This window comes from Rhipicephalus microplus, chromosome 3 (genome assembly GCF_043290135.1).
Source record: "Rhipicephalus microplus isolate Deutch F79 chromosome 3, USDA_Rmic, whole genome shotgun sequence".
NCBI classification, from domain to species: Eukaryota; Metazoa; Arthropoda; class Arachnida; order Ixodida; family Ixodidae; genus Rhipicephalus; species Rhipicephalus microplus.
This window is the reverse complement of record NC_134702.1, coordinates 86,525,028-86,551,857: the sequence shown is the minus strand read 5'-3', so window position 1 is coordinate 86,551,857 and position 26,830 is coordinate 86,525,028. Positions and strand designations below refer to the sequence as shown.

The following is a 26,830-nucleotide window of genomic DNA, read 5'->3' as shown; positions in this document are numbered from 1 at the left end:
GAAAGACGTACGTGTGCAAAATGGAGTATCTCGCGTTTTTCGTTACTTTTTTTACGACTAGTTGACTACGCCTCAACGCGACGTCTGTTCTCTGAATATGTCTGAGAATGCACGGCACTCCCTCGCACTGTGAAAATCACAGTGGGCTACAACTTTAAGAATCATTCCTGAACTAGGTTATAAAGCGAAAAAACAGGCGACTACCTAACGCAACACATGTAGCGCCTTTCAATGTAACTCCACGCTAACACTGACGCAGCAATAGCAAAAACCATATTTTTAGGTACTTTCGCCTTTAAGTCTTGCAAGGACATGGAGGTTAAGCGTGATTCTGTGCACAGTCACGTCTTGGCCAGCGTGGCATGCTGCGAGACAATGGCCTCGTTGAAACCTTTTGTAGACTATGCTTCAACTGAAAAAAGGTGGGCTACAAAGTTCGTGTGGCATTTCATTAGGAAAGAAAAACAAATGTGTCACGATGCCCGAAAGTAGGTCACTTTCTTGCAATAAGAATACTCTGCTTCAAAAGTTTATTCTGAGCCGATGCCAAACTCTCGTTCGCTACAACTCGCTTTGCAGTGAAAAAATTGTCAGGCTCGTCAACGCACGCGTTTATTTTTCGCCTCGACACAGCTGCGCAAGACGAAAAAGTGGGCGTAAGTAAAATAGAAGCGTTGCGACGGCATATACCGACTTGAAAGCACTTCGAAACCCGCAGTATGCAGGGCCACATTTCCCAGAACCGAATTTGTGTAACTTTTCGCGGAATGCCGACAAGAAACTCTCTAATCTGGATTCAAAGTCACGTCACCAAGCTCTTTAATACTGCATCAAGGTTCCAAGAATTTGGCTGCCATTCACATAACAATGTTGTAAACTATCGTCTACCTAACTTAACCTAACTTGGTAAAAATGCGTTACAAACTTCTCTATTACTACGACGAAGCTGTATAAGGCTAGGTTATATCGAAGTTCGCAATTTGTTTGCCCTATGCACGCACCTATAGCACGTAGAAGCCTCAGAAATTCGGCCATCCCCGCTACTCGTCGCTGGTCCACTAAAAATCATGTGGAAAACGCACCGGACGCAACAACTATATAATATTTCGGGGTAGACGAAAGCATTGTAGTTGAAAAGGACTTTCGCGAAACGTCAAGATTAACCAAGGGATGAACTTCGGGACCACGTTTCTGCTTCGCTAGTTAGCCATTCGTACACATTTTCGTGGTGACTTTTTTGTTATGTAACAGATAAGCAGCTGTCTCGCACTTCACAAAAAAAACTGTGAGAAGTTTGTGTCTGGCCTACTCTCTTCAGTGTACCACAAAGCTCGTTTATTACTTACATTATGCTAATGGCAAATACTGAAGAAAAGAAATTTATTTCATGAGGCGCAGTGTACGCTTTCAGCAAACTGCGATCAGCTTTTTCGTCCATGTATTGTGCCTTTACGTTTCTTTAGCAAGCACGGGATAGGGAAGCTCAAATTTTCTGTAGCTGCCCACGCTTTTCTGCGGTTTCCTCCCACTGAAAGTGAACGCAGTCTCCCGCCGGCTCTGACCGCATATTAATGCGGCTCTTTTTGTAGCGATGCGGGGTAGCTATCACGTTGATGTTTTACTCGTTCTTAGACCGAACAGTATTTGAGCCGACTTCGACATTTTACATACAACAGAACTCAAGACATTTGTTCGTACTTCCTTCCGTTCTAAATACATTTGCTCTGTCATTAGCCTGTGAATTCAATCTTGGCAAAGTTCAAATTCAACTTTGGTGTTGGTGTCTTTAGTAGCGAGGTTTAGGGTGCTACCCTTCATGGCAGGTTGCTAAAACACTGTAGGAAGACTTCAGTTCAAAGAACAGCAAAGCAGGAAAGGCAACACGGAAGAGTGCTCATTCATTGCTTTATTGTCTGTTGTTCTTTTATTTATGCTGGAAGTTTTGTTAACGATGTCTTGGTTTCGCGTGTAGAATAGTGTTTTTTTGCTTGCGTTTCGTCATGTTTTTTTCACGCATCATATTTTGAGTGTTTACGTGTGAGTGAACGAGCGTATGCCTGTGTGTTCGTGTGTTTGTGCTGGTATTTCTGTCTGCGCGTGATGAATGAGTGTTTGCGCGCGCGCATGCATGGGTACTTGCGTGCGTACGCTCTGGCATCGTACTTTACTTTGACAACGCAGGTATGCTATTTATCTTGCTCACAAGATGATTGATTGGGCATGTTTGTAACGCATAAAACGTGAAAGCACACCGAGAACACAGCGAACAGAGATGGCGTGAAGACATGGTGGTACTCGCTCGTGCCCTTGGTTTGTCACATTCCGCCTGCGTCGGTTAAATATCAGCTAGCTCTCCTACGATAGCAGTCTTATTTTCTTTTAGCTTATGCGTGTTTTTTGTAAATGGATATGCGTATCCAAATTCACATAATTAGATGCACGTGTAGCAATACAGATGTCGAGGTCGTGTGTCTTCGCCCTCAGGCTAAAATAAAAAGTTGGCAACTTTTTCTATTTCTTTCTCTCTGTCTTTCCTACTTTCTTTCTTCTTCAGCAGAACGCGAATACTGCACAACGTTTATTGCCATCTCTCGCATTGCATTAAGCGTGCACAAAATAGTTATGCCAGCGTTTCTTTCCCAATCACGCACATTTGATTCATTGGGTTTACAGTTGATACATGTGGAGTTAGAGAACCCTATGTCGATTTATTCTAAACAAGAAGATGGAAGACCGCGGGGAGATGAAGCCTTAAACAGGAAAGAGACAGAGAAAGAACGAATCGCTTCTGAGGAAAGCAGCGAATGCATGTCCTGACAATTTTCATTCTATAAATATTGGCTCCAGGTATCTTGCCCGATCGGCTATTTCCGATTTATGCATAGTAACTTAAGGAGAATCTTATTCATCAAGATGATTAACGATGGTGTAAAGGAAATAAGTTGCCAGAGTGATAATTTCAAGTTCTTCTTTTTCAGGAGCAGTTTCAGTTTTGTCGTCCTGTAATCGAGTTAAGGTTCATTTATTGCAGCTATTCTCTTTTCGCAAGCGTATGTGCCCTTAGTGATAAGGCAAAGCTAGAAAGCCAGAAAACACCGGTGTAATGAAAATGTTATTCTTTATCGGTGCCAAGGTTCGTCACGCTTGTTTTGCGTGTCGTGCGAGGAGAAATGGACTTTGAGACGACGCGGTAACAACACACACCACGTTTATGACAGAGCACGAAAGAAAAACATAGAACACAGAACCAGAAAAACCGTGAAGCCGAATAATTAACAAAACTGTCTGATCGAATGATAAAAGAAATGAAGGCGAGTTCAGGCCGCAGAGTTCCAAAACCTCACAATGAGATGCGGGCCCCGACGAACGCCGAGGTGCAGGGCAGGAGGCGGTGACAGTCGATCGGAAGCGGGTTGCGTCTCGATGTGCGACGCTCTGGAGAAGACGGCATTTGACGGCGTGGGTGCGACTACGGAGCAGTCAACCCGCATCGGAGACGCGATGCTCCATACCTTTAAATGGCCAGCCCGTCCAGCGAACAGCTTGCGCCGAGACGCGATGCTCGGCGCAACCGTGACCATTAGCCAGGCCACGTACGTTGCTGTGCCGAACGTCTGACCACGGAGACGCCTCGCCGAGATCCGCGATGCCCTCGGCAAGGAAGAGAACAGCAGGCCAGGCCGCGCCCCGAGATGCAGTACTCGTTCCTGCAACGTCGCTCCAGCTGGTAGTTGGACGGCAGTAGCGTGGACAGCCGCGTCCCTGGCCGGAACCTGGATCGCCTGCGTCCGATGCTTCGGCCCGCTGTCTTCCGTCTGCCGCTGCTTCGGCTCATCCCCAGCCACAAAGCCTACCGCCACGTAATGGTCACACGTGGTCCAATCGTGGCACGCCACCTCTATGATCCACCACAGGTCATCAGCTGATTGGCTGACCTCACGCGCGCATTACACGCGCCTTGCCCCACAATTCCGTCGTTGTCGTTTTCATCACTCATCCCAACCGGTCATTTTTAGGGGCGAAGCTCCTGAGGGCGTAGGTCTGTTCATCCCTTGTATATATGTAGGCGACCATCTATAGTTCTGCCTTTGCCAACTACCCACTACCTCGTCCTTGTAAACATCCCACTACGCCTCATCACTGATCCACCACTTCGCTGATACTGCTGAGCAAATACTGTTGAGAAGTAGCCAATATGAAATGGGAGATGGTCGGGTTCTTGTATCCAGGTGCGCGTTGAAGAACCATAGATTGCCCCTCTGTGTAGATTACTTGTTTGTACGTGACTGCCTATAGTTGCACCTTTGGAGACTGCCCACTACTTCGTTTTTGCAAACATCCTACGACGCCCCATCACCGACGCACCTCTTCACCAACTATAAAGCCGTAATAATGAAAGAGGAACGGAAGCGACGTATAGCTACCACCTACGAATATTAAAATTTCTTGTATAAATATACACATTGTTTGTCACGCCTTTTATGATGTAGTGGGCGATATTCGCGGATTGTGTACGGTTTAGCGATGAAACCTTCCAGCGCTTCACCTCACTTGTCATCATTTACTCCGTAAATGCTCTGGGATTTTTTTACTTATTTGCCGACGTTTCACAAGACACAAGACAAAACATTTAGAATCTATATTAGGAAAGTTAAGCATTACCCTTAATTCTAGAAATATTCTTCTCCTTAGGGCCTTCTTCCGTGGGCCACAGCAACATGAGCGTCTGTGTAGCCATTTATGATTTTCTCACAGGCACAAGAAACTTTCTTCTTAAATATTTTTTTCAACTAATGAAATTCTTGTTTTCTAATTACTATTCATTTATGAACTTGAGACATTAGTTATTTAACTACTCTATTTGTAAGTCACCCTAAAATTATCCACTCTTATATTCTCTAGATTACTGAATTTTTTCTTTATCAAAATTTGCGATTACTGTTTCCTCATTGCAATAACCGCTGGTTTAAGGGCTAATCTCCCGTGGTGGAAACGAGCCAAGACATATAAAAATAAGCAAGCAAGCAAAACTAGAGACACTCGCTCATCCTAGAGAAGTCTGCCAGCTGAATTTCATTTATTAATTATACCATGGCCTCATACAAACACTAGCCGAACGTTGCATGATCACTTGATAGTAATCATCATAATTAGACAATTAGGAGACCAACCAGTTCAGAGTATCCATTATTCTCTCAGGTTTTATAGTATAACAAGCTACCAAAGAATTGGTTAGTGCTGAGGCAACACAATCTTTCGCCCATCTCGGCAATGAACTTTCTCTTTATATTTAAACGCTTCGGCGCAGTATTTAGGTCTCTTATTAATGCTGAAATATTTTTATGTTTTGGCACCTTGCATGGTATCATTGTTCTGATTATTTACGGTTTGCGTTGAGGTTGAGAGATCTCGTTCCTTTTGCATCTTGTGATATATATATATATATATATATATATATATATATATATATATATATATATATATATATATATATATATATATATATATATATATATATATGGTGTCATGGTGGTGAAGTGGCCATAGTGTTGCAAGTGGTCAAGTAGATCCTCCATGAGAAGTTAAAACGTAGTTTATTTCTTTCAACGTTTCAGCCAGAGTCTGGCCTTCATCAGGAATGAAGGTACAATTTGTTGTTGCTCAGCTGTATGCAGTTTTAGAGAGAGAGAACGCAAAACAAGAGAAAAAAAGCACCGAAAACATGGGGTAGACAACCCCCCCCCCCCCCCCAGCCGCCCCCTTCCACCTTTTTTTCTTTTTTCCCTTCTACATTTCTCTTTCCGTTTTTCTTCCCCTTCCTTTTTTTTTACCGATCGCCTTTGAGATGTCCGTGGTCTGGATATCCTTCCTTCCACTAACGTATCGTTCCCGACCAGACGGCGCCGAGTGGCTGCGGTGGTTCGGGTGTGGAAAAAAAAAAGAGCTTTTTGAAGAAGTTTATGTCTTTAAAGGCCACCTCCGGCAATTGCTTCACCATGTCAGGATAATGGTGAGTTCATGTCCCTTAGACACTCATCTCACACGCCCGATAACTAAAATGCTAAAAAATTCGAAAATAATTTTTAATTACTAAAGAACTGCAAGACTGAAACCGAAACCCAACCCGAGTGCTCTTCTACGTGTGTCGTAAAGATTTACCCACCGTGGATTTACCTAACGTTGCCAGAACCTGCGTCAGTGCACATAATGCCCGCCAGATGGCACAGCCTGTCCACGACATTCGCGGTGGTCGGCTAAAACGCTTACGCTGTTATGGTGAATATATGGCGAATCGTGTGTGTCTCACAATGCCACGCCACTTGGCACCTATCGCACGCCCAACACGAAAAAGAAAATCGCAAGCTCAACCAAGGAAGCTCCGGCCAAACCCACACAATCCATAGCAGACAAGCAAACGTTGCAGGGGCACATCAGTTCATCCCTTCCGTTAGGCAAAACTTATCGTCACATACACAATGTTGACATTAATGATGGCAAGCGAGAGGAGCGTTTTGAGGCAAGCTACGAAATTCATTTGAAAAAAATCTGCGACACTCTCAAGCCTGCAATTTGGCATGAATGGCGCAAACGTTCAAAAAAACGTCGTGCCCAGTAAATTTCATTGAGATCCACTGACCTCGAAAAATCACCGGAGTTGACCTTTAACTACTCCCTGCCACGTGAACGTTTCGTCGTTTAAAGAGGAGCGTCACGTATCACCACAGAGACTGGCAAGCGGGTGCAATGTGAATTCTAGCCTGCTCCTGGATTACGCAGTAGGGGCCTCCCGATTGTGCACAGGATTGTTTTTGGACATTTTATGCTTGGTACAATTGATTTGTTTGTAAGGTACAAACAGAAACAGACGATAGCTGTACCTAAGACGAGTGATTACACTTAGAAGTATTTTCAGTTGTCCAGTGACTATCGCAGCTGCAGTGCCGTGAGCTCAATTATGATCATTATTACCGTTACTGTTTTCTAACGTTTCTATTGCTGCATCGTTGTTTACCGGGCCAAGGAAAAAGTGAAATGACACCAGAAAGCAAGAAAACTAGAAAAAGCAAAGAACAAAAAACCTGCACGGGCCATGTTTCGTAATAATAATTAAAACAATGTTGCACATATTATTTACATCTTTTCTTTTTAGGCTACGCAATATACCAAAGATACCGTTCGTATACTACATGCAGAAGCGTAGTAAAAAAGGGCGTGCTTAGACTTCGGCGGCAACTTGCTGTGCTGCCACAGCAAGTTGCCACCGAGTATAGTGTATTTCGGCGAGACTGTTATGATGTGAACATGAACGTGTTCTGGTGCCAGCTATTATAACAATGAACACCAGCTCATGCAACTTGGCGCATGCGCCAGCAGCTGTAGGCGCGTGATGACCGTTTCAGATCGTTTTGGTGCCACCTCGTTCGCACACCAAAACTGTTCAACGAAGGGCCTAGCAGAGAGATTTAGTCGGGCGTCTGCAGCAGCTTTGCAGACGTGACGTGCCAGCCATTTTCTGTGGCAGGCTGCGCCCACAAAGCTGTTGCAGACGCTCAACTGAATCTATTTAATGTTGTGCAAGACACATAGGTGCATTTTAGAGGGGCACTATCATTGTGTGGTAAGACTGATTCTGTATAGTGAAGAAATCTATTACAAAGTTGACGAAAGAATAATATTTGTAAAACAAACGAGAGAAGTGAATGAGCAGTTACATTAGAGAAAAATAAATGTATTCGAATTGACAGACAGTTTGTCTTTATGCTTGACCTTGCACAAATTAAAAACAACGCGTCAAAAATGTATGCCATACTGCAAATATCACGTATGTGCTTACATACTCGAACGTCCACAGGATATGAGCCTTCAAGCAGTTTGTTAACGTGCAGCAATTGAACTTCAATACGGGAAATTCACTCGCTCGTGATCTGACCTTTGTTTTTTGTTTGAAACAATCCCTTCTAATTCGGCGCACTAATTGGGGCCGCATCACCCACGCAGAGAGAAATGCATCTTGTTGAACTTTTGTGCCCACCTAATGAAGGTGGGGTCATCGCATTCGTAATTACGCACAGTTGCCCCTACGTACGGACACTAATGAGAAGCATCTCGGCAAGATACCTTTAATACAGGCCATCCTATGTTTCATGATGATAAACTATTCGTTTGAACGACAGGGAGAGAAGAGCTCGCGCTTTGCGTGGTGTGTTGTGTAACTTCGTGTACAAATAGACGAGCAGTTCGTAAAGGTTTGTATAGTGACAACCAAGTTAGCTGTTTCTTGTTCAGGGGTAAAGTGTACACATGAAAATAACACGAAACGTGCGGCAGCAATTTCAAGCACTCGTATATCGACGGGAAAGCCGTAACATGTCCTATCTTTTAGCGGTTGTGTAAGTGCAGAAAAGTTTGATTTTTTCTTTGTTTTTTAAAACATTGAAAATGGCCGACTGCACTTCTTTTATGCTGTCGAGACAAGAGGCCACCGCTTTAGGTTCAAATGTTGAACTTCAAAATGTATTAAAATAGGGAAATCTTTGCATTGTCGCCACAGCTAGCGCAACCGACTGCATCAAGTTCGTCGCAGTGAAAGTAATAGAATGTATCAATCCTGGCTATCAGACTCATTCAAAAGCGAAAAAAGTCTGTTTTCAAGAATCAATATAGTGAATTTTCTATATGAAGCGTCCCATTTAGTCTTGAATATTGTTAAATTTGACGAATACAAGCAACCAAATTAAGCACGTTGTAACCCAGGAATGAAAAGTTATGTATTTATTTATATGTAGATAACAATGAAGTGAGAGTGTGTAAAACTAACAAAAATATGCCACTGCAATGTAAGGCGCCAATGTATGAACGCAATATCGGGGAAGTTCACCTACTGCGAAAAACTGAGGTGAGCTGGGATTTCAAAATTAAATGTTGCTCCGCTTTATATGTTGCCCAAAATTCAGCTTACAGAACCCTGATTTCTATTTTCGGCTGATATATACGAATCTACGAACACGTTGATTCTGTACATTTAGGAATTTTTCATAACATTTATACATTTCAGGTCTTTTGAAACTTCTTATAGCTGGAATTTCTCCAAAGTAAAGCTAACTTGACTCAGTTCACGTCAATACGTCTGATCAAAACGTTTTTACACTTCAGATGCATTTGGACAGGCGGCGTGGCAGTTGCCGCAGTGTTAAACCTGCCTCTTTGAAGCGGTGAGCTTATTTAACGATAACAAAACTTTGTAGCTCCTCTTTCATGGAAATCTTTAAGTCATTTAACAAATCTTAATTTTTTTCCAGGGTTAATATTCCAAAGGTGATAATTACCAAGTCTGTAGAAGTAGAATTGTTTCTTCTTTCCTTTTTATACTAATCAAATATTGCCTAGGGAAGAGGACTTAAAAACTAATAAAGCTGAAAACTGGCCCTGTGTTTCTTAGCCCATTCGGTCTCGTCCTTGGAGGATGACTTTCAGGCCGGCTTTGAAGATAGCGACTTTTCTTAGTGTCTGTTGGAGCCGGCCAGACAGTCACCCCCTGAGACGAGAACGAAGGTATCTCGAAACGAAGGGCCAGTTTTTAGATCTAATAATAAAAGCTGCAAAGTTAACGTGTCAGGAGCATCTCTTTTATTGATATTGTTTGTGCCCCGTTTGTGTACATTACTGGCAGCGTTGCGTGAATGAACCATTCAATTTATAGTGTACATTTATATTCTCCGTAGTTATTTATATTACCTGCTGTGAAATAGAAACAACTATGTGACCAAGAAACTTTTACCCCACAATACTACCGATAGTTGTTTGAAGTGTAAAACATCGCTTTGATATTTTCCACGATCCTCCTAAGCTGTCAGGTGCGTATCCATTATGCTTGATAACCGGGGGGCCTAAATTGTATAGTTATGAAAGAATAAAATGGCTTGTTCTGTTACTGTTTTCGCGTTTATACTAAAGCAACAACCGTGTTGTCACAAAAAAGTTACTGTAGTCTGTTTCGCTGCATGCGTAACTCTTTTACACACGTGCACACACCATGCGATACATATGGGGCATGCCTCTGTTTTTCTTTGTGATACGTCTTAAGCTTTAAAAAAACGCCCTATTCGAGGTCCACCTTTGAAGGACTATCACTAGATAGAGAGATTTGTTAACTATGTCGTTTGATATCGTTTTGGTTCAGGCCTACTTAAGCGTTTATTTTTTTGCCCTTCTTTGTTTATTCGTTATTTAATTATATGAATTCCTTCATCGCTTTACTCAGAGTGCGGTAGCAAAGCAAACGCGCGTCTGGTTCAGCTCCCTGCCTTCCCTCATTTATCTCCTTCGTATGCGTTAATCACCACCTATTTTCTAAGTAAATAAAGAACAAAAATTGCAAACGCCTTCTTCCGCATGCCTACCACGACTGTGTAACAACTTTTTTTTTAAGGGGAGTAGTGACCTTTTTCAGCTGCAAATAGAGACTCAGGTTAACTTTGTTTGCGTTCTGGAAAGAAGGTTTCAATAAATACACCGACGGCATTACTAGTGACAGGGTTGGGAACCAAAAGCTTCCGATCGCTTCACAGTCCCCCTGGACTGCCAAGAGTTGTTACGCTTAGCCTGCACTTGCGACCGCCTCTACTAAGCCTATCCTGTTGACGTGATGCTTTCTTGTTAAAAAGCGCCCGCAAGCTGAGCCATTGCCTCTTGGCTATTAACATATTTCGTTTTGCTTCCGGTCTTACACTTGGACTGGTTAGTTTTTTCTACCCCCCCCCCCTTTCGTACCTTTACTCTTTCATAAATTTTGAATGATGATATCATGCATAATACAGTACTTACTGTTCTCTACCAGCACAAGTTGACACAAGGTAGCGTCGGTTAGTATGGTGTAAATGGCCTGAAAGATGGCAAATGTTGTCTTGGGTTGGCTAAGAGATGAATAATGCATGCAATAGCTATGAAGTGTTTACAAATGATGCAGTTTTAAGGCTGATGGTGTCATTGAATTATTCCTACCTTGGCCATTCGCTGTTACAGCAAACGAAATCATTTGCATCCCATGTCCCTCTTGTGGTTTCGTTGTAACCGTCACATCATTTCCCTGTTTACAAACACAGCCCTTTAATGACGTCCGGTTTCGCCCACCTATGTGCCAGAATAGCGTCGATGGGCTACAACAGCTCAATAATTATCCCGCTGAGTTTGTACACTTTTTTTCTCATACTTGGCAAAATATATTCATATACATGTTCTTTTGAGCTACATAAATCTACAAGAAATTCTTTTGAACTTTACGCACGTTTTTTTTCATCTGAAGAATTAAAGAGGGACGTTTCTTACATATAAAAGGAACTTGAAAACGTGCTTTCAGTTTCTACGTTTCAAACTGGTAATTGAGGTGACCGGACCTTTTCTTGGGTACAACACTTGTCACCTGGAAACCGTCCATAGACAGCAACCTGGTTTCGTTTCTGCCTAAATGCTTTTTTTTTTCTCCGAGTGATCCGTCTTTTCATGAGACGAAATACCATTGATGCAATCTCAGGCCTCCGTGCGTTGAAGATTGCGGTGATGACGAACCCCTCCGTGGCAAGGTACAAGCGGCCGCGAAAAGCGGCTCGCCACCCCGCTGTTGCGAGGAGCTGTTCGAGGGACTGAGCCTGGGCCACCTGAACAACAGCGGAGGCGGCGCTGCCCTAGAAAGCTCACCCACCGCGCAGCTCAGGCACCGATACCCGTGGGAAGGAGCGGGCGAAGACCCCGTGCGAGAGGTGACCGTCGCCGCCGCCGTCATGCCCGCCCAGAGGCAGCCCCGCTTCTCCACAACCTCGTCTTCGTCGGCCGCTTCGACGCCAGACGAAATCAGCAGCGGCGCCGCTTCGTCCTTGTCGGCAGCCGAGGACTTTGAAAGGTGTGACTTTGAGACTCTCTACTGATCTGTTGTTTCACGAAACTGAATAAGGCCCAAATCCAATTCGGTCAGATAAAGCCAAGGAACCATTCGTCGCTGTCTTGAACTGCTATGTAAGGATACATGTCGGGTTGAATGAAAGTGAACGAAAATTCATCCTCTCTGTTAGTGAGGGCCTAATCCAATCTTCGAATGACGCGTCTGATACTTCACCAATTGATCTACGAGCCTATTGTGGAGCACTGTGAAACTCGAGGACCCAGGTCCGATCCCTAAGCAATAAGACAGCCTTTGGATGAAGATGGAATGATAGCAAACTCGTGTACTAGACGTTTAGACAAACATTAGAAAAAAAATCCCGCGTAGTCCCTCTACCCAGGGAATATGCCTCATAATGATGTAATTTGGCGTGGAAAGCGCCATAGTTTAGTTCTTAGATTTAGATGAGAAGCATATTAAGCCTAGGGCATGTCACCCTTGTCCTGCGGCGTCCCCTCTCCCCCTTTACTTTCTCCTACGCACCCTCCCCTCTAGCCTCACAACGCCGATGCAGGCAGCGTCTGCTTGCAAGCTTCTCGGTCGAACAAGCCGACTGCTCGCGGTTTTATGATTTACATAATCATTATTATTTCTCTTTAAGGGTGAGTGGCTCAAGTTGTCCGAGTTACTCTGGCACAGGGTCTCTGCTTTGCAGAGCGTGTTCTTTTGGAACATTATGCAAAGAACTATAAAAATGTTACCGCTAGATGCATATACAGGACCATGAAGGTTTTTAGCAGTTCATGAAGAACAAGATGTAGTGCCTTAAGATACTGTTATGTTGCTGGGCCTTCAATGTGTTCGGGCCCGGCCGTGGTGGTCTAGTGGCTGCTGAACCGCAGGTCATGGAATCGAATTCCGGCTGCGGCGGCTGCATTTTTGATGGAGCCAAAAATGCTGCAGGCTCGTGTTTTCATATTTAGGTGCACGTTAAAGAACTCCATGGGTGGTCGACATTTCTGAAGCCCTACACTATGGTGTCGCTCATAATTGCTCTTAGTCGCTCTACTGCCACTCGCTCGTGGCAATATTGTGGTTTTGCGAAATTAAACGTCACATATCAATCATTCACAGTATTCGGGAAAATACACGCAAGGCAGTCCAGGATGCCGATAATAATATCCTGCTTATTGATCAATATTTCCGCAAAGTGGTCACAAAGTTTATTGAAGATTCAAAAACTAGGGATGTGACTGCTCACGCTGTACAACCGTTCACAGGCCACCCCGTATATATAAACATTGAACGTTGACTTCCGAGGTAGTACAGCTGGGGGACTTCTTCTGTGCGTTGTTGAACAATAAAAATGCACAGCGTGCGTTTGAACTGAAAGTGGACTGCGCGTCTCTGTGTTCAATCAGGGTCTTCTCTTTCGCACTGCGTATTAGCAATGATGGGCATGTTCCAGTAGCAAACACCGGTTCAAGACTGCATGCTATGCTCCTCCTCAGGTATCTATCTTCCGCAACGCCACCACAACTGGGCAGACACCTGTTCGAAGGCTGCAAAGCAGATGAGCTGTAAGAGTGCGTGGCGACTCTTTAGAAGCCTTCTCGATCCCTCCACCACCAGGGGAGAAACGCAACGCCAGCTACACCGTGTTCTGCATGCCTTTCAGGGCACTACGGATGAACTCACGCGAGAACTTTGTGACCGCTACATCTGCCGCACAATTGATCCCGCAGGCCCAGCATATACGTATTCCGGCGCCCCGAACACCGACCTCGACGCCCCATACACATTTTCTGATTTACGATTTGCACTCACGAACATGCGACGGGGCACGGCCCCTGGACGCGACGGAATCACAGTATCGCTCCTGGCAAATCTTCCCGACCAAGCACACCTCTCGCTACTCGACCTTATAAATTCGATATGGGACGGTTCTCCGCTTCCAACGGAATGGACCACATCGGTCGTGACATTCATTCCCAAATCGGCAAAGTCCGTTAGTATTGAGGCACTGAGACCCATCTCACTTACGTCTTGCGCAGGCAAACTCATGGAAACCATGGTTCGCGAACGCCTTTCCGCCTACTTGGAGGCCAGGAGGACCTTTGCCGACACGATGTTTGGCTTTCGCCCACATCTGTCGGCGCAGGACGTCCTGCTCCAGCCTCAACACGATATCATAGAGCCGACTACTATGTGCCATAACGATAAAGCCGTGCTCGCTCTCGATCTCCGCGGGGCGTTCGACAACGTCAAACACAGCACTATACTCACTAACCTGTCTACCACAAACTGCGGGCAGAAGACTTTCAACTACATTCGCGCCTTTCTATCACATCGCACCGCCTTCATTCGCCTTAATTCTATCGAACACGGCCCGTACTTATTAGGCACGCGGGGTACACCTCAAGGGGCAGTCCTGTCTCCTCTGCTTTTTAACCTGGCGATGATGAACCTCCCTTCTCTTCTAAGCGAGGTCGAGGGAATACAACACGCACTATATGCGGACGATATCACAATCTGGACCAACAGCGGCTCCTTAGCGCAAATCGAAGAACGCCTGCAAAAGGCTGCCCTTCTGGTGGACACCTACGCAGGTTCATGCGGCCTGGAGTGCTCTCCAGCTAAATCGGCTCTTCTTTCAGTCTCTCCGCTACCGCCGCCTCAAATTTTTCTTCCGTCCGGGCCTGTCCCGTCAGTGCAAAATATTCGGGTTCTTGGCTTTCACCTCACATCATCCTTGGATCCAAAGGGCACAATAGCAGGCCTCAGACGCACCAGCGAACAGGTGAGCCGCATGATACGGCGAGTGTCTACCAAGCGTGGCGGCCTCCGCGGGTCTCAGTCCCTCCGATTGGCCTACGCGTTTGTGACCAGTCGCGTCCTCTACGCCTTGCCTTACCTTCGCCTGCGTCGTCGACACGAGCACCAGCTGGACGTTCTTCTTCGTTCAGTATACAAACGCGCTCTGGACCTACCTATTGCAACTTCCAACAGCCGATTCATGGCTTTGGGGGTACACAACACCTTTGCAGAGATGCGCGAAGCTCATCGCGTTAACCAAATCAATCGACTGTCGCAGACGCCTTGAGGGCGCCGTCTTCTACACAGACTTGGCCTTAACCCGATATCTGACCAAGACCCTCTGGAGCCGGTACCAGAGCTCTAGCGTCAAAAGCTATGGGTGGAACCTCTACCCCGTAATATGAACCCCGACCTCCATCCTGGCCGTAGACTAGCACGTGCCGCGGCCCTTCATACGCGACACTCCGATCGTCCTGGTGTTTTCTACGTGGACGTCTCGAGTCCCTCCCCCTCGGGTCACTTCACGGCTGCCGTGATTACAGAGGGCAAACCCGTAGATGGCCTCTCCTTTCGAGCAGACACAGTAACGCACGCTGAAGAGGTTGCCATAGCTTTGGCCGCCTCTCACCCTGCTTCACGCACCATCCTGACAGACTCGCGCTCGGCCTGTTCTCAGTACCTTCAGGGTTCCATTGCCCCGCTGGCGGCTAGCCTACTACAGGCAGCCTCTTGGCACTTTAACCCTCATCCCATTCGTATAGTCTGGACCCCAGGCCACTCGGGCCTGCCCGGCAACGAGGCGGCAAATGCCGCTGCCCGCGCTTCTCCTGTCCGGGCCGTTGCCCCTCCTTGTGCCGAGACGGAATCAGGCAATACCAACCTGACGCGCTTTCGCAAAATTTTGGCTTATTACCGGGCTTCGCGCCGCCTCTACCCGGACCCCGCACGCGGTTTGGAGAAAGCGGACGAACGACTGCTACGCCGCCTGCAGACGAACACCTTTATGCCCGGCGGTCGCCAGGCACTTTTTGCCGGAAATCAATGGCACCTGCTCGACCTGTCATGTCCTCGCCGACACATATCCCGTCGTAGCATCGTGCCCAGTTAATCCCGTCCCTTTCTCATCCCCTTTTCCTATCCCAACTAGAGAGGCTTGGGAGGAGCACCTGCTCGGTTGCTCTACCTTGGCTGCACAACGCTCCTTGGTGGAGCGCGCGCGGGCAGCTTCCAGCTCCACTGGCGTCCCGGAATAGGGTCTTGCCACTTTAGCACGCCGATGGGCCACGTCGGAACTCTCTAGTAGACTTTTTCTGAAATAAATGTTTTTTACCACCACCACCACACCAGTGTGAGCGTTAGAGCCGGCTGCTTCGCATCCACACATGGTTCTCATTAGCGGGAGATGGCGTAAATTTTTTAACTGCAGTGCACCACCATTGTTATTGTTTCCCAGGACCCATATTTTTTTATGTGGCAGAAAAGCTGCGCAGAGACGGTCATGCATTTTGGCCTTCGTAGTCGCCACGAGATCTGAAGAAAGAGCTGGGTGAATAGGATTCCTTCGCCAGTGTAGAAAGGGATATGCCTACGCTATCGTGACGTAAGGCTGTGCTGTGAATGCTGGAGGCGAGTTGTGAGGTCTGGCTGCAAAGTATTCAAGATCGCTGTTAGTGTGCCGTCAAAAATATTAAGAATGTCTGCTCGTGCATCATCAACAGATCCATGGACGGTAGTGGCCGTGGAAATTTCACAATATTTGGCGCGATTACCTGACGAGTAGCTAGAATTGCGTCGTGAGGCCTCGGAAGTAAGGATAAAAAAGATACGAAGACGAGGGATAAGTTTTAACTATGTTCATTGTTCAGGAATTGAAAACTTATTGTGGCAAAAACTATGTGACAAAAGATTAGCAGTGCAAAGAGGTTGAGCATAGCGAATAATTAAAGAAAACAAAGCTTACGTAAAAACAAAGCTTAGGAAACAAGAAAGGAAACAAAAAAAAACTATCACTAGTTGCTCTGTATTTGTGCGATATTTCTTCAGGTTTCCTTTTAAGTGTGCTTTCTTGTTTTGAATTTTTTTGCTAACCCTCTTTGCGTACTTATTTTATGCCATGTGATTTTTGACACCCGTATATTTTCGTGTTCTGCACAGTATAAACATAGTTGGAAGCTAGCGTCAGTCTTCGTGTACCTTTCTGTGCTTGTCCTGAGTACAGGATATGACAGTTATCATGACCTACAAGCTAGCCCAAGCCGCCACCTTTCCAACTCTTGGTACAGCAGTAACCGAGACTAGCTTTTAAAAACGCATTGTATTTGGTTTCCAGGTGCACTCCAGTTTAACAGTGCATTCTGTAAAGGCTCTAGAGAGTTAACGACCTGGCCTTCCGTTTGACGTGGAAAAGCGGCTGCTGGAAAGTGTCGTGTCAGTAGTACAAGAGAGCTAACAATGTTATGGGCTATCGTACAGCCCAGTCTCAACCTTCGTCCAGTCCTGTCATCAAGACACGAGGCCATCGTGTCAGCAAGCGTTCATTATACCGGATATGTTTTGTAAACTCTTAACGCTCTTCATCTTGCTGGCGGTAGGCTGTCGCTGTCGCCATGCCGGCGTGTGTCGAGCCCGTTCCTGACGGCGCCGGAACTGGTGCCGCCGGAGGTCTTTTTGCCCACGTTGTCGTCGCCGCGGCAGCAGCAGCAGCGGTCGCCGTCGCCGCAGCGTCTGCCGAACCCCGAAAGCCCCCCGCCGGAAGCCGGAGACTTCCAGCGAAGGCGCCGACTGCCGCGTATCACCTACTCTATGTCACAGGTGAGGGTATAAGAGAAAAGCATTAAGCATGCTCCTGACTTTTCTTCTCTGCGCGTCTTGTATAGCAACATCGCCTTCGCCCTGTTGCATTTGCTCATATGGCGAGGTTATTGTCATGGTAATAGTCTCTAATAGCTGACGCTTTGGCAAGAAAACCTTGTGAATTTGAGGCAAGAAGAGTTTTGTAGTGTAAAAGATGGCAGCGTCGGTAATAAGACAAAATGAAAACATCTTCGTTGGTGCTTTAGGTACAAATATTAAGCATGCCTATGAACTAGATACATTCGCAAGAAGGTGTTTTCTTTTTTTCTCGTGAGATACGAAAGCAAGGACAACGTACTCAACATTGAGGTTTTGCTTTAAAAGTGGTTTTGTGTAACCATATTCATCTAAGCTGTTTCAACTGCTCTTTGTTGGAGCCAGTACGGGTCCTTGAAAGGGAATTCAAGTGATAGTCGTTTTACCTATAAATAAAACACCTCCTTATATGTGTAAAACATCTAGTTTGCCTGGATTTACTAGTTTCAATTCTTTTCTGTGAGAGATTCTTCTTCTTTGAGAAAGAAATGATGATAAAGCTCTATTATGCCTTCCACATTTACCATTACTCGTTTGAGAAGAGAAGTATGGAAGATACGCATGCGGTGTCTTTCACGCCATATTTATGGTGTCGTAGTACCCAGTAACCCATATTGACAAAAAACATCTCACATAAAACTTTTCGCAACAGCATAAATGAGGCAATTGCGATGCGGGACATATCATTACAGAAGCTAGCTCTCCAGTAGGTAAATGCGCTAACGAAAATGAATTTCAGCGAATTTGGCCGCAATAGACCAAGCTTGTTATTTGCTGTTCAAAAACATTAGCACAGGGAACGCTTCAGAATTTAGAGTTGCCATAGCTAAACCTATTAGGTAAACTAGAAGTAACTAGATAAATAGAAGCGCCCCCTTGTAGAGATTCACTTACATAAAGTAAAATAAGAAGACAAGCGAGGGGGTCAAAGATGACTCATTGCTAGAGGTGATCGTCGAGTAGGAAGGCTCTGCGCGAACGCAAATTTGCAAGAGTCACAGACGGGTTGATTCCAATCATCTGTTTCTTCTCTCCTTCACGTACGCAGGACTCCCACCTGGTGGGTCCTGGTCCAGAGCGGGCTTTGTATCCGGCACTCCCTTACTCCCCATTCAGCTCGCCTTCATCTTCACCCCGGCTCGGCCGCAGCATACGCGAATCACGTAGGGTCTCCATCGAAGCCCACAAGGGCTACACGCAGCTCAACCAGTACAGGCTCAAGGAGGAAATTGGACAGGTGAGCTGCCCAAACATCAATACGATGTCCTAAAACCACTCCAACGCATCATCCTGCGTGAAGTGCCATGCCGTTGATAATAAAGAACATTCTCTAAGAAGCATTTTGAGCTCACGTGAGAGGACTGCTGAAGTGGCAAAGACACTCATTTTCAGCTGACATTAAACCACTAAAACATTACACCATGAAAGTTCATGAGCACGCACATATTTCTTTGTTTACTATAATAATCTTCATTTTAATGTGTTTATTGTGTTTTATGCATTTTATGAAGCATTTTGTCATGGGTGGGTCCCACAAATCTAGATCACGAAGTTTAGGAAAATTTCATCCAGCAAGTGGGATGAACATACCAAAAATACTGTTTCAAATTTCTAACGTCAGGCACAGAAATTTTGACGCAAAATTTAAAATTGAAATTTCAGCCTTGAATTTCCGCGCTAACAACGAACTTATGCTAGTTAACCTTATGGCGTCGGAGTTCTCAGAGCACAGTGTGTCAACATAAATCAATTCATTGTTGTTGTTTTTATAGTCCCTTTACGCGATGCTGCCAGTTGCGATGGATATAGACTTGGCTGAACCGCGCGTGTGTGCGCCTCATGGTTGTCTCTCCCGGATGGATATGGGTTTTCACAAGGTCCAACGAGAACACGCTGAAAGCTTTACTGAGACCACGGAGGAAGAGATCTTTAGGAGCTGAAACTACCTTTAGAACGGGCGTCTGCACGCGCCCGAACAGCGTCACATGAAATACAAAAAATAACATGCTCCAATAGAGGCATTTCAGTTGGCGGCACCATGCGGCGCCAAGCCGCAACCACGAAAAAATAATTTGAAACGCTACCTTGAGGCGACTGAATCTCCTGCTCCGCCGTTTAGAGACCAGCTGTTAACGTACAACGCCATAACCAAACATTATTACTTAGAACGCAGGGAATCCCCTTGCCACATTCTAGACTTAACAGACCACAGGCGGTTACATTAAGACTTCTACAGACGCGGACGTACCCTAACCCGGTCGTCATGAATTAAATTAATCCCGACAGCGGGGTTCCGATTTATTGTAGTAAGTGTGGGTGTTTGCTCAATTTCGAACACATGCTCTGACGCTGCTCGGCAATGGCCGGTGCGGCTTCTCACGGTGAACAGAGGCGGAAGTGAATGCTGCACAGTGATGAGCTGGCGGACCAACTCAGGGCTGTCCATAGGGCCCGTGTGGCGGCAGAGGGGCTTGGCCTCTCTGTCTGGACGTGGGAGCAGCCAGCATCAGTCCTGGCCTGATCCTCTGGACTTCAATAAAGTTCTCCATACCATACCATACCATACCGGCCGAGCATGACGGGACGCACTCGGCCGAACGCCTTCCACGTACCACTCCGTGACAGCGGCAGAATGCGAGCAACGCGTGCGACCGGTTCACTCGAAAACCGAAACGGCGGCAATTCTCTTTTCTGCCGCAAGATGCCGCCAGCATGATTTGGATCTCCAGCAATGTGATGCTATCTGGCTGCCTCAAGGAGCGGAGTTGCACCACTATATGTTTGTTCTTTCGTGAATAAGACAGAGTTCAAGAACTTTTAATCTTAACTAATATATACAACAGTTACCTAAATAAGAAAGACCTGCATTCTATGTCGCTAGGTATAAAGAAATGGAGTGTTTCAATAATCGGTATCAACCCATTTTGATGAATTATATCACACTTGTTTCAGAGAAGGAAGCACTGCTGGGTCATTATCATTCTTTCTTAAAAGAACACGAGCTCTTGCGGGTGGGTGGAGTTTCTAATGTAGCAAAAGTATAAGTAAGAAAAGACACTCACAAAGACTGCCCTGTGTTGGTTTCTTGAGTACTTCTCTTTGCAGAGGTTGGAGACTGGAGCAGTAATTAAAAGTACGTAGCTCTTAGAAAGGCAACATACTGGAAATTGTGGTAAATTCTGGTACTGCGAGTGCGTTGACAAATGACACGGCTTACAAGTATCTGGTAGTCGAGAGGGAAGAATATAAATTGGTGATAGGGTATTTTCCAGAGCACAAGATGTCTTCGTGCTCAACTTTTGCATTCATACGCGCTGCGGGCCTCTTTAAGGTCCGATCGACAATTCAGTGCAGTGATAGAGATGCCTCGTGGTAGCTATATTGTATTATAAGAGGAGGCGAGTGAAGATGACGACGCTATCTTGAAGAACAAAGATTTTCTGTCACCTTAGGTAAAGGTACGTAGAAAAAATATGTCGATGCCACTTTAGATCATTACTTGCGCTCTAATCGTCATCGGTTGACTCTAATTGGAAAGCGAATTCTTCGCTGTGCGCTAACAATAGCAGGCTGGCTTAGCCGCGCGCGCAGGAGTGGAGCTTCGGAAGGAGTAGCTCGACTCGTTGGTGACAGTTCAAAGACTGCTTTACTGAAGCTGCCTACAAAGTTGGAAAGGAAGGAGATAGGTAGAATAGAGAGAAGGAAAGATCGGAGCCGGTTTCACGAAAACTACTGTGGGAATGGTGCGGGCGAAACCCCCTTTGCTCCCGCCGGCTTTGTGTTGCAGGCCCTGCTCTCGATCCGTGAAATTGGGCGGCGAAGATGAACCACTTCGATGGTGCCTGTATGGTGGGAAGGCAGGACGAACCCTTCAGAATTATTAACAGGCAGTAAACCTTATATCGGAGCCTCGATGAACTACAGATATTGTCGTCCCTAGTTTGGCAGCAATTTCTGTAAAGGTCACGTCACACGGAGCATTGCTCTTAGCTTCGGTAATGGCATTTCACCGAAGTGGTAGCGTTGTTCTGATATGTGTATCCGTACACTGTTTCGCTAGGAAAAGGTTGTCCGCGTGTTTTAACGCAATATGCTCGTTTCTATTTCACGGTTCCTTCGGTATTGTAAAGCTGGCGTACAGCGAAGAAGACGACAGTCATTATGTAAGCACTTCGCAAGTATTCTTATCTGATCTGATGTCGCATAGGTCTAACGTTTCTTTTATTTCTATACGTAATTACAATGATGAAATGCCGAATTATTACAGGTATATCTGGTACACGTTCAACATGAGATATGAAACAGAAGGATTAACTTTAGACGGCTCCTATTGCATAAGCTGTTTATTGACACCCATAGAAAATAACTTGACGTACGCAAGTTGAGAATGCCTGCTGTCACTACGAATAACACTGAGAGAGGTGACAAGATGTCACCAGCAAAACAACACAGTGGTCATAAGATAAGGACCAAAGAGGAATGTTTTGAGCACTCGTTAAATAGCTATGTCTGCAACACAGCAGTTTATAGCCCTCCCATAGTAGAGTACAACATACTCTAAATCGTCGATCATATATTCTGAACTCACGTTGCAAAATCATTCTCAAATATAGCATTTCCTAAAACTGACTAAGAAAACTCATAAAAAAAGGCATCGGAATTACGAGATACAGAGCAGACGTGACTCATATGCTCATGCACTTGAAATTGGCGGGGACGAAATCAAATGCGAGTTTGTTTTGTCACAGGCAATGAAAATCTTGTCCAAGAAAAAGCTTTTGAAGAGGGCTGGAATGTTCGGTAAGTTTCCTCCAAGCAAATAAAAATTATGTGTCTTTTATAATAAAGGTTTTCTTAGTAATAGTAGTGCAAATTGATTGTTAATGTTTATTTTTTATTTCGTACGTTTATGTGGAAGTCACAATGAGAAATGTTTATATGAAAATCAAATTGCATTTTCAACGAACTTTTATTTTCAGTGTCACCTCTTGTATATATTTTCTAGCCGAGCTATATTCTGTATGAGTAGCAGGGAAGGCTTGTAATTGGGACAGAGCTCTTTCTGGCATTTTTATTGCTTTATAACTAAAATATGCTTTTGAAGAGCACTCCGTGTCACGCTGCTGTTCCAAATAAATACCACGACAACTTGTAGGCACTTAGTCTAGTATTTTCTCAATTGTCGAGACATAATATTCTCTCGCCAAGTAATGTACACGAAGTCAAAAAAAATGTACCATTTTATTTGCATGTGGCTTGAATAATAAAATACTTGAACATAGCAAGAACCTGATTCGTCAGTACCTGGTTTATTGCACAAGCAATATTAGAACAGGGTGGCAAAAAACGGAGCACACTGAGGCTCATATGAGCATGAGTTTCTTAAGGCAAAAATGCTGAGATTATGTGATTATGTTGAGCCAGTCTGAATCATACACCAATTCATAAACGTACTTTCCTGCCGGGCTCACTGGGACTTAGGCTCACTGAAATGTTCAAATGACGGACTCGCTGTGGTTCAGACTGGCAAAAGCTTTCTTGACCTAACTACCCAAGCCTCAACCGCGCAACAAACTTTTCGCTCATCTGGGCACTCGCCAACTGAAAGTCACCCGTACTCAGATCTTATCTCCTTCATATTTAGACCCACGAAACTCCTGTTTAGCCTGACTCTCTCGGACTAGAATTCATTGAGATATTACTCACTTGGACTCATTGAAGCTAATACTCATGGCTCGATTTGGCTCCGGGTGAGTCGACTCACAAGCGGGCTTGCCGACCGCTTGTCATTTGTGTAATGATGCGCATTACAAAATGAAAGTTTGCTAAATGTCGAAACGTTCTGCCAAATCAGATTTTATTGAGACTTTATTTATGAAGGGGGACTTTATTCTTCAACGTGCTTCATTTTTTTTCATTTTTTCTTGAAAGAGGTGGAAAGACAGGCATTAACCTCTAATGGATTATGAAGAGTTATTGAGCTGAATGGGACCATGGAAAGTTTTATTCTTCGCGTTTCTTCACAGGACGCCAGCCACCCCCTCGGAGAGGGTGCAGCAATAGCACCAGCAATCCTTTGGACCAAGTATACCACGAAATAGCCGTCCTTAAAAAATTGAATCACCCAAATATTGTCAAGTTAGTTGAGGTAGAATACTTTTTACTACATTGCGTTTTTCTCACTTAATACAGAAAATACAGCGTTTACTTATTCAGAGTTAACTCTTGAAATACTGCCTCGGCGGCGGCTTTTGCATTGTAATAATAAAGGCCATTAACCCTACTGCCGCTCTCCAAGGAGAGAAGCATGTTGCGGAAGTACCTGAGCTATGCAAAGCGCGCATACCACTGTATAGGTCCAGGCCATCTCGCACGGCTTTCTAATTTATAGCTTCATGGCAGAAGGCAATTTTTTATCTGTTAGTGGTAGGAAGAGGTTTATGCGCTGTGAGCTCCTTTGGTGACTCTATACAAATAAACAGAGTGAGTCAGAGCAGAGCACTGTCGAAGAAGATTCAAACGACAAGCAGTGCGAGGTTAGCGAGCCGAGGAACCCCGGAAAATTCACTTTTGGGCTGCTGACGGAGATGCATTTTTTTTTAGTATTTCCACCTACTACTAAAGCTTGCTCGTTAGCGTTAACTGTTCCTGTTAGATGCAGCCTAATGGCATAATTTGCACCTTTCGAGCATTTAGCAGCACAGAAGGCCATTTTGGCGATAGGGCTGCCTGATGGTGTTTATGTGCATGGCTTTGTTGATATTTGACAAAGCAACTAGTAGTGCCTAAATTTCCAGCCGATTTCAGGTTCTAAAATTAGTTCATTACGTCAGCACGATAGCACAATAACTAATGAATTAAATGAATGAAAGAAGGTTTATTGCCAAGCGACTAAGACTGTGAACAAGGCTCCCGCGTGGGAAGCCGAAACGTCTTCTTAAGTTTTGTGTATTTCACCTTGGTCGGCGTTTTCGTTCTTTTGCACAATGTTTGTCCCCGACCAGACGGGATTCCGTCGGGCTCTTGACTATAAGTCATGATTTCATTTTCACGCTTGTTTGTAGTACAATTTTTGTGTGTGTGTGTTTCCTCATGTTTGAACAAATACACAGTCGTTCACTTTATCACAAACAACACACCGACTGACCAGTACCTTCTTATATTACTTTTTGTTGTTATTTGGACTTCGGCGCTTGTTAGTAAACGTCTTTTTATTGCGATGTCTCTTATTTCATGTTTTAGATGACCCTGACAGCAATAACCTCTACATGGGTGAGTAAAGAGTCATATTCGCACGCTCGTTGCTTGAGAAAGGAAGAGTTAGGTATGTGTTTTGTGGAGCAAAAGCGTCTCAGTTGTTACTGTGTTGTGTTTGAAAAACACGCTCTTTTCGCAAACGGAGACTGTGCAACAATTGTAGTGACCTTTGTGTGCCCGGTAACTACAACGTGAACGTTCTATAGTGAAAGCCCAACGCTAGCCAAGACCTACAGTCGTCCCCACCGCGAGATAAGGGCTTGTGAGCGAGCATCGTACTTCTCAACTCTTAAGGGCAAAGTACGCACGGAAGATGAGAACGCATGCCGCCGCGCGCTCATTGCGCCATCTTGCTGGTAATATTGAAAACGTGTTAGTTCCCTCTTTATACACGCACCTCCGCGTGCTCATTGCACCATTACGCTAGTAAGGCTGAAACAACGCTGACTAAATTTCAAGGCCAAAAGGCTCCCGCAGTGACGTCAGAGGTTGGGGGCCCAGTTGCCCAACTGAGCATGCTCAGTAAGACTTTTTTTTCCACATCTTTTATTCGGCCCAATCTAGCCGCAGCAGCTGCGAGAGCGAGAGCTGTGGTTCTCCTAAAATGTGAACAAAACACAGGCTTTCCGCCGTGTTCACGGCGTAACTGGGCCCCCACCCTCTGACGTCACTGCGGCAGCCTTTCGGCCTTGAAATTTAGTCGGCGTTGGCTGAAAACACAATAGTCCCACCCCCACCCCCTGAGATGCCCACCACCAGCGGTAAGTGGTAGATATAAATATCTTGCTGTTTGAACGTTGAATGACGTGCTGCTTGGGGGCTCACTGGTTAACCTCTCGCATTCATGACTAAGAGGTTCTACGTTCGAGTCTTCTCACCGGAGTCTCTTTCAGTATTTTTTCTTTCTTGCGGTTCTTTATATATAGATACGTATACATATACGGTGAGTAACGGCGACGCGCACGTCGACACTGACGCCGGCGGCAAAATCCAGTGGAGAGGGTTCATATAATTGCTGTTGCAATAAAAGTAATATAGTTTTGGTGTACTTATGCTTGAAATGCTTTCGCGATGACATTTTAGGTCAATCCGAACAGTTAACTGTGCTACAAGTTCGCATTTCATTAAAAAGAAGAAAAAAGCTCTAATGCCGGCATCAGACGACTTTTAATGGCGGTGGCTTCCGGGACACCAACGGCAGCTTCCGGTGGCTTCAACCACGCGCGCTCAATGCGCCATCCCGCTCCTCCTAGTAGAGATCAGTGGCTTTGTCCCTCCCCAGGTTTCTCTCCTGTGCAACGCCGCGGGAAGCCAGTGTAGGCGTTACCACCTGCTGTATACATGGTTCACTTTAGCGGGAGATTATGTATTTTTTATCATCTTCGGCCATCGCTACAAGGCATGGCGCCATGTCGCCATCAGGCACAAAACATTAGCAGCCTTTTTCATTTTCTCCAAAAACCACTTGCTACCACTCCCCACTTACGCTCACCCCAAGAAAAATCGTGGCCGACTAACTGCGTATAGACACGATGCGTGTTGCGTTTCTGTCTAGTCGGGCAGTGGCGTTCAATAATCTAACATGCCGCGACTGGCAGCTTTGGCCTGAGTTTGGCGTCCATTCAGACACGGCTCTTCTGACTGTACGTACCACCGCAATCGTTGATTCCGCTTTCGCCTCTAGCACCTGTGACCACAACTGTCTATTTAATCATTGGTCATAGACACTAGTCCACGGAATGGAGGAGTCTGACTGAGCTTCAACGTGGGTCCATCAATAAAAGACGCTATAGCTGTCAAACATCAAGAGACAGTGTGCCAGCTCTCATATTAGTGTACGGAAAATATTGAACTTCTTCTGTAAGAACAAGATTAACTTTCGTGTTACACCGACACGTATGATGGGGATAACTATGTTTTTTATACCTACTAGGTAAGCTTTCTTTCACCAATGGAAACTACGTCGTAGTAGTGTTCAGAGAGTATGTAAAG

At 45.2% G+C, this 26,830-nt stretch overlaps 1 protein-coding gene across 1 annotated transcript in view; it reads left to right on the top strand.

The window, feature by feature from the left end:
* The window catches only part of LOC142802848 (calcium/calmodulin-dependent protein kinase kinase 1-like), a 114,860-nt gene that overhangs the window by 45,081 nt on the left and 42,949 nt on the right, over positions 1-26,830 (top strand). Inside the window, exons 3-7 of the mRNA XM_075887907.1 lie at positions 11,531-11,896; positions 17,284-17,503; positions 18,630-18,818; positions 22,330-22,381; positions 24,824-24,853. Of these exons, the coding sequence (XP_075744022.1) occupies positions 11,531-11,896; positions 17,284-17,503; positions 18,630-18,818; positions 22,330-22,381; positions 24,824-24,853 (857 nt within the window). The remainder of the gene's footprint in view (positions 1-11,530; positions 11,897-17,283; positions 17,504-18,629; positions 18,819-22,329; positions 22,382-24,823; positions 24,854-26,830) is intronic.